Source organism: Halichoerus grypus, chromosome 8, assembly GCF_964656455.1.
Source record: "Halichoerus grypus chromosome 8, mHalGry1.hap1.1, whole genome shotgun sequence".
NCBI classification, from domain to species: domain Eukaryota; kingdom Metazoa; phylum Chordata; class Mammalia; order Carnivora; family Phocidae; genus Halichoerus; species Halichoerus grypus.
Genome location: NC_135719.1, coordinates 142,955,068 through 142,969,488, shown reverse-complemented (window position 1 = coordinate 142,969,488; position 14,421 = coordinate 142,955,068). Strand labels below are relative to the sequence as shown.

The following is a 14,421-nucleotide window of genomic DNA, read 5'->3' as shown; positions in this document are numbered from 1 at the left end:
CTCATAAACAGTCGCTCAAATCTCAGAGAAGCGGTTCTCAATCCTCAGTGCACATTAGAATCACCTGAAAAATCCTTTGGGAGGGGAAGAAAGCACACCAAAGCCTCAGTCTCAGAGATTCTCGTCTAAATGGTCTGGGGTGAGGTCCAGACACAGGTATTTTATAAAAGCTTCCCAGGTGATTCTAATAAGCAGCGAGGGTTGCAATCCACTAGCTTAGTGATTTCCGGCTGTTCATTATAAGGCCCAGAGGCCTGGAGACCTATGTAGCTCTAAGTAGTTTCTTTCTTTCTTTTTTTTTTAAAGATTTTATTTACTTATTTGACAGAGAGATACACAGTGAGAGAGGTAACACAAGCAGGAGGAGAGGGAGAGGGAGAAGCAGGCCTCCCGCCGAGCAGGGAGCCCGATGTGGGGCTCGATCCCAGGACCCTGGGACCATGACCTGAGCCGAAGGCAGATGCTTAACCATCAGAGCCACCCAGGTGCCCCTCTAAGTAGTTTCTTTATAGCTTGCTGGTCATTGCCCGATGGTTGGGAGGACACTGATGACCAGGATTTTAAGAGGAAAACACTTTCTATATTAGAAGTGATTTTGACAGAAAATAAGAGAGCCTACAACTAAATGATACAGAGTCATATATCCAAGGTTTGCGTCACAGTTAGAGAAATCTAGAGGGAAATGGTAGAATGAGACACCCACCATCTCTCCCTCTTGTTTCCCCCCGTAGACCAAGGCTTAACGTGCCCACCAGTCCTCTGGGGATCTTGCTGAAATGCAGATTCTGACCCAGTTGATCTGGGGAAGGCTTGAGATATAGCTGAACTGGGGACCACACTTACATAGCAAGGTTCTAGACCCTACTGATGGTCGTGACTCACCCCCAAGGCTCTTCCTTGGGGCACAACCAAGAAGATGGCCTCCTCACTCCTGAAAAACAAATTCCATTGTGGTCTTTCATATCCAGAACCACTCTGCCCAAAACCATTCTTAACCTCCTACTAGACAACTTTATCAGAGGATCAGGGACTGTTGAGTTAGAATGGGCTTCGAGGGCAGCTAGCAGGGCCCCTTCATTACACAGGTGTGGCAATGAGGCCAAGATGGCAAAGGATTTGCCAAACTCATGGGTGATAGAGGCAGAGTTGAAACTGGATCCAAAGCCAGAACATGAAAGCATCAGTGAAGGATTCTATATTTAAAAAAAAAAAAAAAAACAACGCAAAATAATTGCTTTGTGTTACTTTGTAAATGAAACACTTGATTATCCTCAGGGAGCTTGTAGACAAATAAAGGAGTCAGGAAGTTGTATATGACTCTAAAGCTAGGCCCGCTGACCTTCGAGCCCTAAGATGGGGCAGGTAACACACTGAAGAGGCTTGCCTGTCCCTGAGACCACACAGGAGCTATTCCTTTCTCATGGGACTTCCATAAAGAAGGCTCAAGGGCCCCCCCAGAAGCTGCCCTATGGACTCCTCAGTCATCTTATGCCACTTGCATGCTTTGGAACCCCTTCTCAAATGATTTTCTAAATCCTAACAAGAATGACGTACACTCTTGCTCAATATTAAGAAGCCCTCATGTGATGCGGAAGGCATATATTGTTCTTTGAAAGGGGGTCGGGGGTGTAAGGATCATATATATTCCCAGAACATTCAGAAGCATATCCAGCCAAGGGAGACTGAATCTTGCTCCATTATTTATTCTTTTTTGGGACCTCTTCGAAAAGCAGAAGGAGTAGTAATGAAATTGGCATTTCAGTGGCATTCTGGGTCCTGGAGCCATCAACACGGCTGGGCAGTGGCCACCCTGGCTCGTAGGTGCCCCCTTCCCTTGCCACACTGTTCAAGCTGGATTTGTCATCATTTTTTACCTCAAGGCTCAGGACTGGGCTGAGACTTCCCCAGCAGACATATTAGCATATTATCTTGCTCCCAGTGGCTATCTGGGTCTGGAATTAAGAACTATCCACAGGGAAATCAGCCTGAATGCCGTAAGTCTGAATATTAAATACTAGCACTACCAGGGGCTGCCCTGGCAAGGAGGTTTGCTGGGCTCATGTCTGCCTCCTCCACTCCCCACTCGGCTTTGGCTTTTGTCTTCTATTTTGTGTTCCCGGTAAATCCAATTACATCTCTATTATCGTAGGCCACCTCAGCACTTTCTTGGGAATTAGGTTGTCTGGATCCGCAGAGAAGCAAATACATACCTTTGCTATCAGGGGATCCGGGTTAAGCTCATTCTCACTTTTGTGATATTGCAAAAGATCCCAAAGTTATTTTCTTAGCGCCTGGTCAGAGAGACAGGAAAGAGCTAGAAGATGAAGCACCAAACTGCTGCCAATGGTGATGTTTGAGCAACGAGGCCGGAGCTCAGCTTACATGTTTCTCATTGTACTTTATTTTCTTAATTGCCTTAATGGGCATGTGGTGTACTGCAAAATGAAGTGAAATTGTTTTCCTTATTTGCTGTAATTTACAGAGAGTGGGTTTGATCATATAACCCAGGGACTTTTCAATTCCATTGATCTTGGAGTGGAGAGAAGGGATTCTTTTCAAGCATTCATTTTGAACGATGTGTTCACCAATGAATTCAAAGCCTGTAAAAGGAAAACCCCATGTTTCTTCACCACCGTGTTTCACAATAGCCATTAGATGACCACACCATCATCAAAGCCGTGGAAAATGTGTGTGTGTGGGGGGGGGACTGGGGCTTCAAGAGTTGCACTTGGCCAAGGAAATTGATTCTCACACCCCATGCACAAGCTGAAGGTGATGCCGTGAACCTGGGAAAGTCCGGGCTTGGCTCAGGCTCGCATGGTTCTCTTCTGATCCCAGGAGACGAGGAAGGGGTCCTGGCTCTGGGTTGCCTGGCATCGACTGTGAGTTCCCAGCAGAGGCCTGGCGTCCCGGTCTGGGGTGTGACTTGAGCAGTCACACACAGTGGCTGACTCGGACAGTGGGGGTCTGGGCGTCCCAGGGAGTGGAGGACGCCGGCACCTCCTGACAGAGGAAAGGCCAAAGGCCACAGACAGGGGTGCCTCCCCAGCAGTGGGGAGTGGGAGCTGGAGGGCTGGGGGCGTGGAAAAAGCCACGAGTCTATGGGGCTGGGGCTGCTCTCCTAAACGCGGCCAGGGTCCCCCGGAGCAAGACCAGCTCCAGAGCGGATCCTGCCTCGCGCCCGCCCTCCTCCCGCCCCGCCGCTGGGGGGCGCCCGCGCGCGTCCCGCTATAAAGCGCCGGGGTCCCGCGTCCCGCGCACCAGCGAGTCGGTCCGAGAGGCTCCAGCGGCGGCCCCTGAGTTGCCCGGGGCGCCATGGGCGAGCTCCCGTTCTTCAGGGCGCACACAGCCTTGCACCCAGACCACCTGTGGATCTGGGAGAGGTCCGTGTACGTGGACGAGAACCAGCGCACCTGGCTGCCCATAACCATCGAGGTACAGCGGCCTTGGGGCGGGCCGGGCGGGCGGCGTGGGCGTCCGCGGCCGCCACGTGGGGGGCCCTGCCCCGGACTTCGGGGTGTCGGGGCGCCTCGGGGGAGCGCACTTCACCAGGAACGCAGTGGTATAAGGGCCGGACTAAGAGCAACATTAAAGTGTGTCCTAGCAGGACGGTTACGTTACAGAACAGCAAACAGCAAAATTTACACGGGAGTGGCTGTGTCCCCGTTTTACAGATGAGAAAACTGAGTCACACCCTCTAAACCTGCCCGAAGTAGTCCTGCTGGTAGGTGATAGGCTTGACATTCCAGGCTCTTAACCACCATGTTTATTGGCATTTAATTTCTTCTTTAAGTACACATATATGTACTTTTAAACATCAAATATTTACTTTTTTTAAGTCGGGTATTTGAAGAGAATTTAGGTGAATATCTTTTTTAAAAGCTCTGGTTGGCGAATATCTTCTTAAACATGACACCAAAACCACAAAGCAGTGTATTTCACATAATCATTATTATAAGTTATGCTCAAAGCATAACCCGCTAGCGGACTGTGGGGCAGGATTCACCCCCATGTAATTGAAAGGACTGGTATTCTTAATATGTAAAGGTTGACTTAATAAGAAAAAAAAGGAACAAGCAGACCAAAAGTGGTTGAAGGATATAGAAAACCTATACGAACGCAGCAAGAATGGTGATTTCCACTTACATCTTGCAGGATGATCTGAATTATTTTTTAACAATTCCAATTTATTTCATGGATGGAAAATTTAAAGAATGATTTCCGCTTTGGAAAGTAGTTATTGAACCAACATGAGGGCCTAGTTTATATGCCAAGCACAGTTCTAGGCTGTGAGGGTTTGCAGTGAATTTGATAAAATCCTGCTACTCTGAAGCTGACACTGCAGGGTGGGGAGGGGCAGGACATCAGAATAATTGAGGCTGCTGTGCAGGATGAGAGGCAGTAACGAGTGGGGCAGGGGGTCTACAGGCAAGACCCCTCAAGAGTATTAACTTGCACTTGCCTGTCATGCAGACCTTTGTGAAGCTCCCTTTTATAGACATGCGTGCTTCATGGGTATTTCAGAGAGTTGGATTTTGCTGAAATGTGTCCCTATAGACCTATATTTGTGCAGAGACCTGTCTCGAAGAAGGGTGTGAGCCCTGTGTAGATCTAAGGGAGAATGTTCCAGGCAGAGGACCACAAATGCAAGAGATTACTGGGAATGTGACATGTCCCCGAAATATCGAGGAGGCCCTTGTGGCCAGCACAGGGTGGAGGGTGAAGGACAGAATGGGAGATGAGGGAGGCGGGGGCCCACATTAGTGGGTCTGTGGACCGTGGTTAAGATTGCAGTTCCTTCTACCTGCCGTGAAAAGCCACTGGAGAGTTTTAGACGTGCACCCCGGCTGCTGTGCGGGGAGCTGATTGGGAGGCACATGACCATAAGGTGGCAAGTTAGCTTATTGCAGGAGAGGGGTGGTGGTGGAGGTGGGGAAAAGTATTCTCTCACCTGTTTCAGTGGGGCTTTACGGGGGGGCGCCTGGCTGGCTCCGTCGGTGGAGCGTGCGACTCTTGATCTTGGGGTTGTGGGTTTAAGCCCCACGTTGGGTATAGAGATTACTTAAAAAAAAAAAAAGTTGAATAAATAATAAATAAAATAAAATAAAACCCCATGGCAGCTGACATCAGCACCACACTGCAGTTAAGGAAGCTCAGGGACAAGCTTTAAGTCTGTCAGGAAGCAGCGGGCTCCATGTGGCCCTGTCTGGGTGTCTAGACACCTGTGAGTGCCGGTCATCCTGGCCTCGCCAGTGTCCCTGAGAGGGGCGTGCATGGCATAAGGGGGGACGTTGCTGGGAACAGTGATCACCAGCATCTCAGATGCCGGCCGGGCTGCCAGCGGGGTGGGAAGGACTCTGGGGATCTGCGTGCTGGGGAGCCCGGGCCCTGAAGGCGTGCCCTGGTCTTCCCTTCCCTTCAGACGGAGAGTAGCCTCCAGGTGCTCATGCGTCAGGAGGATGTGTCCCTGGGGGAGGCTGTGTGTCCCAGCCTACTAGCCCCATGCCCGCTGCCTTCCATGTGGCAGCTCTACCCTGGAAGAAGATACCGAGGCTCAGACTCGAGTTTCTGGCGCATAGTGTACCACATCGAGGCAAGTGTGTCCTTCTCCCAGGGGCCGTCGGGTCATCTGGGGGGGCCCTGCCCCGCCGCCCCCCATGTCTGGCCTCAGAGCTGTATCCGTTCCCCCATCTCTGCACCAAAAGCTAAACAAGGGAAGGAGTTTACACTGCAGGTTCTTAAAGGACTGGATTAGAGAGAGGTCAGAAGTGACTGCCTGGGCCACTCTGTGAGGTCTAACAGAAGCCCCCTCAGCCCAGGGGGGCCTCTCCGCTGGGCAGCCAGGGGGTGAAGGCTGGTGGGAGGAGGGGCTCCTAGAATCCCCCGCCCCCAGGCAGCTTCCTGGAAGCTCCTGGAAGGCCCGGGGTGGGGATAGAAGGACAGAAGGAAGAGTTGCCCGGCCCGGCCTCTCACCCCCTTCTCTCGTGCAGTTCAGTGGCAAGGAGGACATGCTCCTTGAGCAGCTGCCGGACCTGGAAGATGAATGACCAGGTGAGTACCTTCGGGGCCAGCACCTGTCAGTCCAGAGTGACCGGGGCAGAAAGAAAGAACACCCTCCCCCCACTGAAGGCAGTGCTGACTCCCACCCCCAGCGGACTGCCCTCTGAGGGTCTCCGGGTCTGGGCATCCAGGCGCTCCCCTTTAGCACCTTGGGGGCTAGTAATTTTGAGGGGAGCCCCCTTCCTAGTAGGGACGCACATCTACAGGGCCTCGCGGTTTAGGGCACTGCTGCTCGATCATCACATCGACCGAGCTAGGAATGATTTCATTTCAAGGTTACAAAAATGAGCTTTGAGGAAGCACAGTGACTGGGCAGGTTCCAAACCCCGGTGTTCTGACCCCAGGCTGCTCGCTCTACTCGTAATCTGCCCTGGCTCAGACGCAAGGCCTCAGCTCAGGGGGGCCCCACAGTGACCCCCAAGCTCCCTGTGCATCCTCACCCCAGCAGCTCTGCTCCTGCCCGCCCTCCACCCCGCCCCATGCCTCTGCCACGTCCTTCCCTTTGCCTTTGACTCTGTCTTCTCTTGTCCTTCTCTTGGCCTCTGGGCCCAGGTCCCGCAGCTCCTGTCTCCTCCTGCCCCCGGAGTCCAAGTGCTGCTGGCCTTCGTTCACCTTCATTTCCCGGCCCTGCGTGTTCGGTTCTGCCACTTCCCAGTCTGGGAGGGAGCGAGGGGCAGAGGATGAGCCCTCCCCGGGGCCTGCGGGGCTTGCCTGCAGCCCCCTTGGCCCCCCCCCCCCCCGGCAGATTGGGACTAGAGAGGAGGCAGGTTTGTGCGGCTTCCCCCAGCTGCCCCAGCTCTAGCTGCCGTCCGGATAGCTCCGTCCGCTGATGGCGTTTGGCCTCTCTCTGCCGTGGCCTCCCGTGGCCTCCCGTGGCTGCTTCTCACTCTGTTCCCTCAGCTCTGTGCGCCTCTGGCCGCAAGGGAATGGGGCCCACTCACTTGAGACAGGGCCAGGCCTTAGAGCCCCGGGACCAGCCGTCGCACTTGGTGCATGTCTGCACTTGACCGTGCCTATAAAAGCCCCTGCTGCGCAGGCAGGCTCTGTACAGTTCGAGGGAAGGCGCGGGAGGAGCCCAGATCTGCGTGCAGGACCAAGGAGCCCGCTGGGCCACGGGCCACGGCTCACAACCTAGTGGGAGGCCGAGCCGGCGAGCACTGCGGACACCCTTGGGTGGCCCATGTGTAGGGGGACAGAGGTCGAAGGGGCCTCTTCTTTTTAACGGTGCCCACACACCTTGGTGTTATGAAGTTGTATGTAGTGTGAACACTGCAATGTTGATTAAATGTAAAACAGTTCTCTACATTTGTGCTTGAACCAGCTTCTGTCCGTGACCTGGATTCCTGGAGAGAAGCAAGAACAGGCAGTCAGTCACCAAATTAGAAATTTAGAAAGGGAAAGAATACTCATGAATGTAGTGTATTTCTTTTACTTGGGTGAGAAGGCTGGAAATCTATTTTTCCCCTCTCCCTCCCTCCTCTCCCTCCCTCCCTCCCTCCCTCCCTTCCTTCCTTCCTTTTTTTGCTTGCATGTAATCCAAATGCTCAGAACCCTAGTGTTCTTGGAGGCATGATCTGAGAACCCTTGGAGTCCGTGACCCCAGAAAGTCTTTGTCAGCAACTCCTCGTGTTCAAGGTCCCTCTGTGTGGTCCCTCCTCCCTGCGGGGGCACTCACCAAGCACTGTCCTTACGTGCCTAGTTCCAGTGTCAGCAGGAGTCCCTCTCCTCACCTGAAACTGTCCCCAGCAGTCACAGCCCAGCCCACCCCGTGCCCTGCCCCCCTCTTCCTGAGGAGGTAAGCAGGGCCTCAGGTACTACCAAGGGATGCCTTCCAGGAGAAGCGATCCATCCTGTGTGGCGTGCTGGTCCTCACCCCTTGTGTGTTACCAGTCTGTAGCTTCCTCATCACAGAGAGATGTGGGGGGAATGATATGGATTTTGTTAAGTATCTAATAAGAAAATTCTCTAAGAAAAGTACCGCTTCTCCTATTTTATATTCCCTGATCCCAGTCTTACCTGGACAGATAGACATGGGGCCCCTCTTGTGATTTTAACCCCATGGCCTTGCACAGGGCTTGCCAGTGTAAGAGTTTGGTGTGTGGGAGCTCTTCCTAGACAGACCCCTCTTGGTAGGGACTGAGCATCAGGACGTCAGAGCAGGAAGAATGTCAGAGATCAACCAGTTGCCTCATTTTAGGAACTGGCCCAGGAAGAAGAACGTTCATGTTTTGGGCTGACTGTGTCCCCCCCACATTCATACGTTGATGCCCTAACCTCCAGGCTCCGGGTGGAGCTTTTGGGAAGTGGTTAGGGTTAGCTGGGGTCATGAGGGTGGGACCCTGTGATGGGATTAGCACCCTGATAAGAAGAGGAAGACACAGAAAGGCAAGGTCAAGTGAGGACACAGAAGACAGCTGTCTACAGGCCAGGAAGAAGGTCCTCACCAGACGCCCAGTCTACCGGCACGTTGATGTTGGACTTCCCAGCCTCTAGAACCTTGAGAAATAAATGTGTTGTTTAAGCCACCCAGTGTCTGGTATTTTGTTACAGCAGCCCAAGCAGACGGACTGTTCTTGTTCCAAATGCTTGTTTGGGAAACGTCAGACCGGCACTGTGAACTTTGCTGGGGGCTCCAGATACAGCAGTGACCAGAACCCAGGCCCTGCTCTCACGCAGCTCTTGTTTTGGAAGAAGACCAGTGAGCAGCTTGGGGTGCATAGTCCTACAGAGGAGATAGAACAGGGTAATCTGCTGGTGAGTTAGGTCAGATGGGGAAGAAATTCCCGTCTCTGGAGGTGGCCTCTAAGATTGGACCTTGAAAATGAGAGAGAGCTAGATTCTTAAAGCAGGGAAGAGAGTCCCAGGGAGAGGAAATGGCACGCGGTGCACATTTAATTTGCTGTGGAAATTAGAAACGGCAATAGTATTATTGCTCATTAAAAGGCCGTTTTATAAGAGTAAGTGGCCCTAACGAATTAACTGTAAATACAATGCAGAATCTCTGTGTTCCATGGCAAGAGTGACTTTGGGCTTCAGCTGAAACGGCTGGGTGGACGGTGATGCCACCACTTGAGTTGGGGACGAGACTTGGGCAAAGGGGGAAGTAGCAGAGTTCGGGTTTAGGGTGGTGTTGAGTTCCAGAGGCCTCTGATTCCGGAGTGTTGATGGGCTGTTGATTGAACAGGGGTCCAGAACACAGGTCCGGACTGAAACGATAAATGTAGGAGGCATTAAAAAAATACACATGATCATTAAAGCCAGGGCCTGACTGAGGTCACTTAGGCAGAGGTGGTGGTGTCTTTGGAAGCGAGAGAAGAACGTGTTTTAAGAAGGGGACCGAGGAACACATGCTGTTGGAGGCTGAGTGAAGAGGAGTGAGTGACCCACCTTGGGATCTGGTCACCTAGAGATGGACGGTGATGTCATCAGGGAAAGTTCCAGTGCTGTGACGGGTGGGCGCCAAGAGGAGGGGAGGTAAGAGGGTTGACCTCTCTCTGAGCTTTGTTAGGGGGGCTCGGAGAAGCCTGGCTTCCTGGGTGGGTTGACCCGGGGGTAACGAGCCTGGGTATGTGCACAGAAGGGGACAAACTGATGAGGGGGTGCACTCAAAGGAACAACATTCCTGAAGCTAACGGATGAACCCAGGGCACAAACGTCTGTCAGTGTCAAACGCAGACGCCCATCCTGCTTCCTTTCCCCCCATACAGAATGGGGATCCGTTTTGTTTGTTTGTTTTGCTGAAGTATTTTAAGTACTTGAGAATTTCACCCACAAACGTATCTTTACAGTCAAGACTTTTATTCCTGATAGCCACCATGCCATTATCACACCTGACAAAATTAACTGTAATTCCTTAATGCCCTCTCGTACCCAGTCTGTTTTCAGATGTCCTCACTGATCTCCAGTGTCTTTCCACAGACAGCGGGTGGTTGACGTGTCTCAGGTCTCTTGTAATCTATGCAGGTAGATTGTCCTGTAGACCTGGATTTCGTTCATGGCCTCCCAGAATATCCTTTCTATGCTTCTCCTCTTCCTATTTCCTGTAAACCTGCCATTAAATTGATTAGACTCTGCTTTAATTCTTTGGGCATGAATCTTCCATAGGTGGGGCCGTATATACTGCTCAGGGCATCGGGTCGGGAAGCACCCACGTCAGGTTACCCGACTCTGAGTGGCGGGGAGAGTGATCTGTAGGCTCTGGTGTTGTCAGCCTCCCGTCCATCCTGGAGTTCCCCCCCCCCACCATCAACCTGTCCTTTCTGCACCTTGGGCATGTTTACGATGCGCAGTCATCCTGTCCGAGAACATTGTCTTGCTTTTTATTTAAGTCTACATTGTGTCTTTCAGAATGCTTTATAGTTTTAATCATAAAGGTTTGGCACATTCTTGTTGAAGCTATTCTCGGGCTTTTTGTTTATTTTTATTATTGTAAGGGTGTCTCTCCTTTTTGTCATCTTTAACGGGACGTTGCCTGAAGGGTTGTATCTGTACTCGTGTGTGTATAAAATGCCTATTACTGTTTCCTGTATGTCGATTTTATAATCCGCTATATACTAAATTATCTCATTATTTACAGTAGTTTTAATTTAGTCTTTGAGTATTCCAGATGTATAATGATAATATCTACAAAGAGAGATGATATTCTCTTTTTTTTTTTTTTTTTTAAGATTTTATTTATTTATTTGACAGAGCACAAGTAGGGGAAGCAACAAGCAGAGGGAGAAGCAGGCTTCCTGCTGAGCAGGGCGCCCGATGCGGGGCTCGATCCCAGGACCCTGGGACCATGACCTGAGCCAAAGGCAGACGCTTAGCTACTGAGCCATCCAGGTGCCCCTTACCTCTTCCTTTCTAATTCTTGGTTAGAACTCCTTTCTCTTGTCGAATATTGCAGCACTATGGTAAATAGTGGAGGTGCTGGGCATTCTTTTATTTTCTTAATTTTATCAAGAGAGCTTCTAGAGTTTCCCCATTAAGCATGAGCCTGGCTTTGGAGCTGAAATATTTGTATTTTATCATGTTAAATATCTTTCAATTTCTTTTTTTGAATTTTAACTTGAATGGGGATTGGGTTTTGTTAACATGCCTTTTCCATATCTAAGGAGATGATCATATGATACTTTCCTTGAACTCTAATAATACCATGTTAATATTGGTTATTGACTCTTGCATTCCTGGAATAAACCCCATGTGGTCATGATGTATAAGGTATGATGGTGGATCTCTTTGCTGATATTTTATTTAACATTTTTGCATTGTAGTGGAAGTGATCTGGAGTTTTTTTCTCCCCCCTCCCTCAGTTTTTGTTAAGTTTTGGCATCAAAGTTATATTCAGTTTATAAAAATAATTTGGAGACTTTCCTTGTGTTATATCCTGTAATAGTGTAAGTTACATTCGAATTTTTTTTTTAAGGTTGGTAGAATTCCTTTATGAACCCATTCAAGCCTCGTCCCTCTTTAGAAAGAGCACTTGTACAATTTTCTATTTCTGTGAAAATTGGTCTGTTTAAGTTTTCTCTCTCTACTGGGGTCAATTTAAGTTAAATCAATTTTCCTGGGAAAGCATGAATTTCCTCTAGGTTTTATATTTTATTGTCATAGTTATTCAAAATAGTCTCATGACTTTACATATTCTCTCTGGGTTATTATTGCCCCTTGTCGTTTCTTATTTTGCCTTTTTTTGTGTTTTATCCCACTTGATAAAATTAAGTTTGTCTATTTTAAAGATTTTACTTATTTATTTCAGAGCGAGCACGAGATGGGGGAAGGTCGAGGGAGAAGCAGACTCCCCATTGAGCAGGGAGCCTGATGAGGGACTCGATCCTGGGACACTGGGATCATGACCTGAGCCGAAGGCAGACGCTTAACCGACCGAGCCACCCAGGCACCCCAAGTTTGTCTATTTTATTTCCCAAAGAACCAACTTTTTGATTCATTTATTCTATTTTTTTTTTTTTTTTGGTTTTCTATCTCATTGATGTCTGTTTTTATCTTTCATTCTGTACTTTTTGTTTTCCTTTTCCCTTTTTCTAGCTATTTTAATTGGGTGTTTATTTCCTTTTTAAAATTTCTATACAGGTATATAGCAGTTTTATTTAAATATAATCGACATACCATGCAATTCACATACTTAAAGTGTGCAATTCAATTTTTTTGCATGTTCATAGAGTTGTACCATCACCATGATTAAATTTAGAACATTTTCATTATCTCAAAAAGATACCCCACAACTACTAGCAGTTCTTCCATAATGCCCCCAAACTTCTTAGCACCAGACAATCACTAATCTCCTTTCCATCTCTGTAGATTGTGCGCCTTCTGGATATTTCATAGAAACGGAATCCTACACTATGTGGTCTTCTGTGACTGGATTCTTTAGCATAGTATTTTCTAAGTTCATACATGTTCTAGCATGTATCAGTATCTCATTCTGTTTTATGACTGAATAATACTCTATTGTATGAATATGCCACATTTTATAAGTTCATGGACATTTGGTTATTTCTGCTTTTTGCCTCTTATAAATAATGCTGCTACGAACATTCACGTATAAGTTTTTGGGTGGACGTATGTTTTTATTTCTCTTCGTTATGTACTTGGGAGTGGAATTACTGGGTCATATGGTAACCTGTTTTTGACTTTTTGAGGGATCACCAGACTGTTTTCCAAAAGTAGCTGCGCATTCCCAAGAGCAGTGTGTGAGAGTTCCAATTTCTCCACATCCTTGTCAACACTTATTATGTGGCTTTTTTGTTCTAGCCACTTGGTGTAAAATGGTATCTCACTGTGGTGTTGATTTGCACTTCCCTGATGACTAAGGATGTCTCTACATTCTCATGTACTGCCATTTGTGTATCTTCTTTGGAGAAATGCCTGTTAAGATCAATTGCCTATTATTTTAATTGAGGTGTAATTGATGTGTAACATTATATTTCAGGTGTATGACATAATAGGATATTTGTATATATTGCCCCATGATTACCACAATAAGTCTAGTTACCATCCATCACCATACACAGTTATGAAATTTTTTTTATGATGAGAACTTTTAAGATTATTTTCATAGCAACTTTCAAATATGCAATACAGTATTATTAACTATAGCTACCATGCTGTACATCTCCATGATTTATTTATTGCTCATTTTTTTAAATGGGGTTATTTTTTTATTACTGAGTTATAAGAATTCTTTATATATTTGGATTCAACTCCCTTATCAAATGTAATTTACAAATATTTTCTCCTAATCTGTATGTTGTCTTTCTTGTTTGATGGTATCCTTTGAAACACAAAACTTTTTAATTTTGATGAATTCTAATTTTTTCTTTTATCACTTGTGTTTTTAATATTATATCTAAGAAAGCTTTGCCTAACCCAAGGTCATGAATGTTTGCTCTATATTTTCTTCTAAGAGTTTTATGGTTTAAACTCTTACATTAAAGTCTGTGGTCCATTTTGGGTTAATTTTTATGTATGGTATGAGGTAGGGATCCATGTGAACAGCTAGTTGCCTCGGTGTCATTTGTTGGGAAGACTGTTTTTCCCCCCATTGAATGTCTTGGCACTCTTGTCAAAAGTCAGTTGACTGTAAAAGCAAGGGTTAATTTTTAGATTCTCAGTTCTCTTCCGTTGATAAATATACATCTGTCCTTATGTCAATACTACACTGTCCTGATTACTAGATCTTTGTGATAAATTTTGAAATCGAGGGGCGCCTGGGTGGCTCAGTCAGTCAGGCGTCTGCCTTCGGCTCAGGTCATGATCCCAGGGTCCTGGGATCGAGCCCCACGTTGGGCTTCCTGCTCTGTGGGAAGCCTGCTTCTCCTTCTCCCACTCCCCCCGCTTGTGTTCCTACTCTCGCTGTGTCTCTGTCAAATAAATAAGATCTTTAAAAAAAATTTTTTTTGAAATTGAGAAGTGTGACTCCTCCAACCTTGTTCTTTTTCAAGATTGTTTTCATTATTCTGGGCCCCTTGAACTTGCATATGAATTTCAGGATCAGCTTGTCAGTTTCTGAAGTGAAGTCAAGGAGATTTGATAAGTGATTGTGTTGAATCTGTAGGTCAATATGTAGAGAATCCCTATCTGTATCTGCTTAGGCTGCCATAACCAAATACCATAGGTCAGATGTTTTGTTTCCATGGTTACCTTTACACTGATATCTCAGGGTGGTATCCTTACTCCTTTTAAAAATGCTATTTGGTTATGCTCGCTTTGGCAGCATATACACTAAAATTGAAACAATACAGAGATGAGCATGGCCCCTGCACAAGGATGACACGTAAATTCCTGAAGCATTCCAGATCTAAAAAAAAAAAAAAAAAGCTATCAGTTGTAACAGTGTCCAAAGAACTTTCTATAATG

General features: G+C 47.6%; 1 protein-coding gene and 1 non-coding gene across 2 annotated transcripts; both read left to right on the top strand.

The window, feature by feature from the left end:
* Positions 1-3,315: 3,315 nt before the first annotated feature.
* On the top strand, positions 3,316-6,047 carry TCL1A (TCL1 family AKT coactivator A). The gene is made up of 3 exons (XM_036106147.2): positions 3,316-3,435; positions 5,423-5,593; positions 5,991-6,047. The coding sequence occupies exons 1-3, from the start codon at positions 3,316-3,318 to the stop codon at positions 6,045-6,047; spliced, it is 348 nt and encodes a 115-aa protein (XP_035962040.2).
* An 8,215-nt stretch (positions 6,048-14,262) lies between these two features.
* LOC118544362 (U6 spliceosomal RNA) lies at positions 14,263-14,366 on the top strand. Its single transcript, XR_004921541.1, has one exon. It is a non-coding gene; the product is annotated as a U6 spliceosomal RNA (small nuclear RNA).
* Positions 14,367-14,421: the final 55 nt, after the last annotated feature.

Excerpts from the sequence above, each read along its gene's own strand:
- TCL1A (XM_036106147.2), top strand. The coding sequence starts at position 3,316 with ATGGGCGAGCTCCCGTTCTTCAGGGCGCACACAGCCTTGCACCCAGAC. Across the intron at positions 3,436-5,422 it reads GGCTGCCCATAACCATCGAG|ACGGAGAGTAGCCTCCAGGT; the intron begins GTACAGCGGCCT and ends CCTTCCCTTCAG. Across the intron at positions 5,594-5,990 it reads GCATAGTGTACCACATCGAG|TTCAGTGGCAAGGAGGACAT; the intron begins GCAAGTGTGTCC and ends TCTCTCGTGCAG.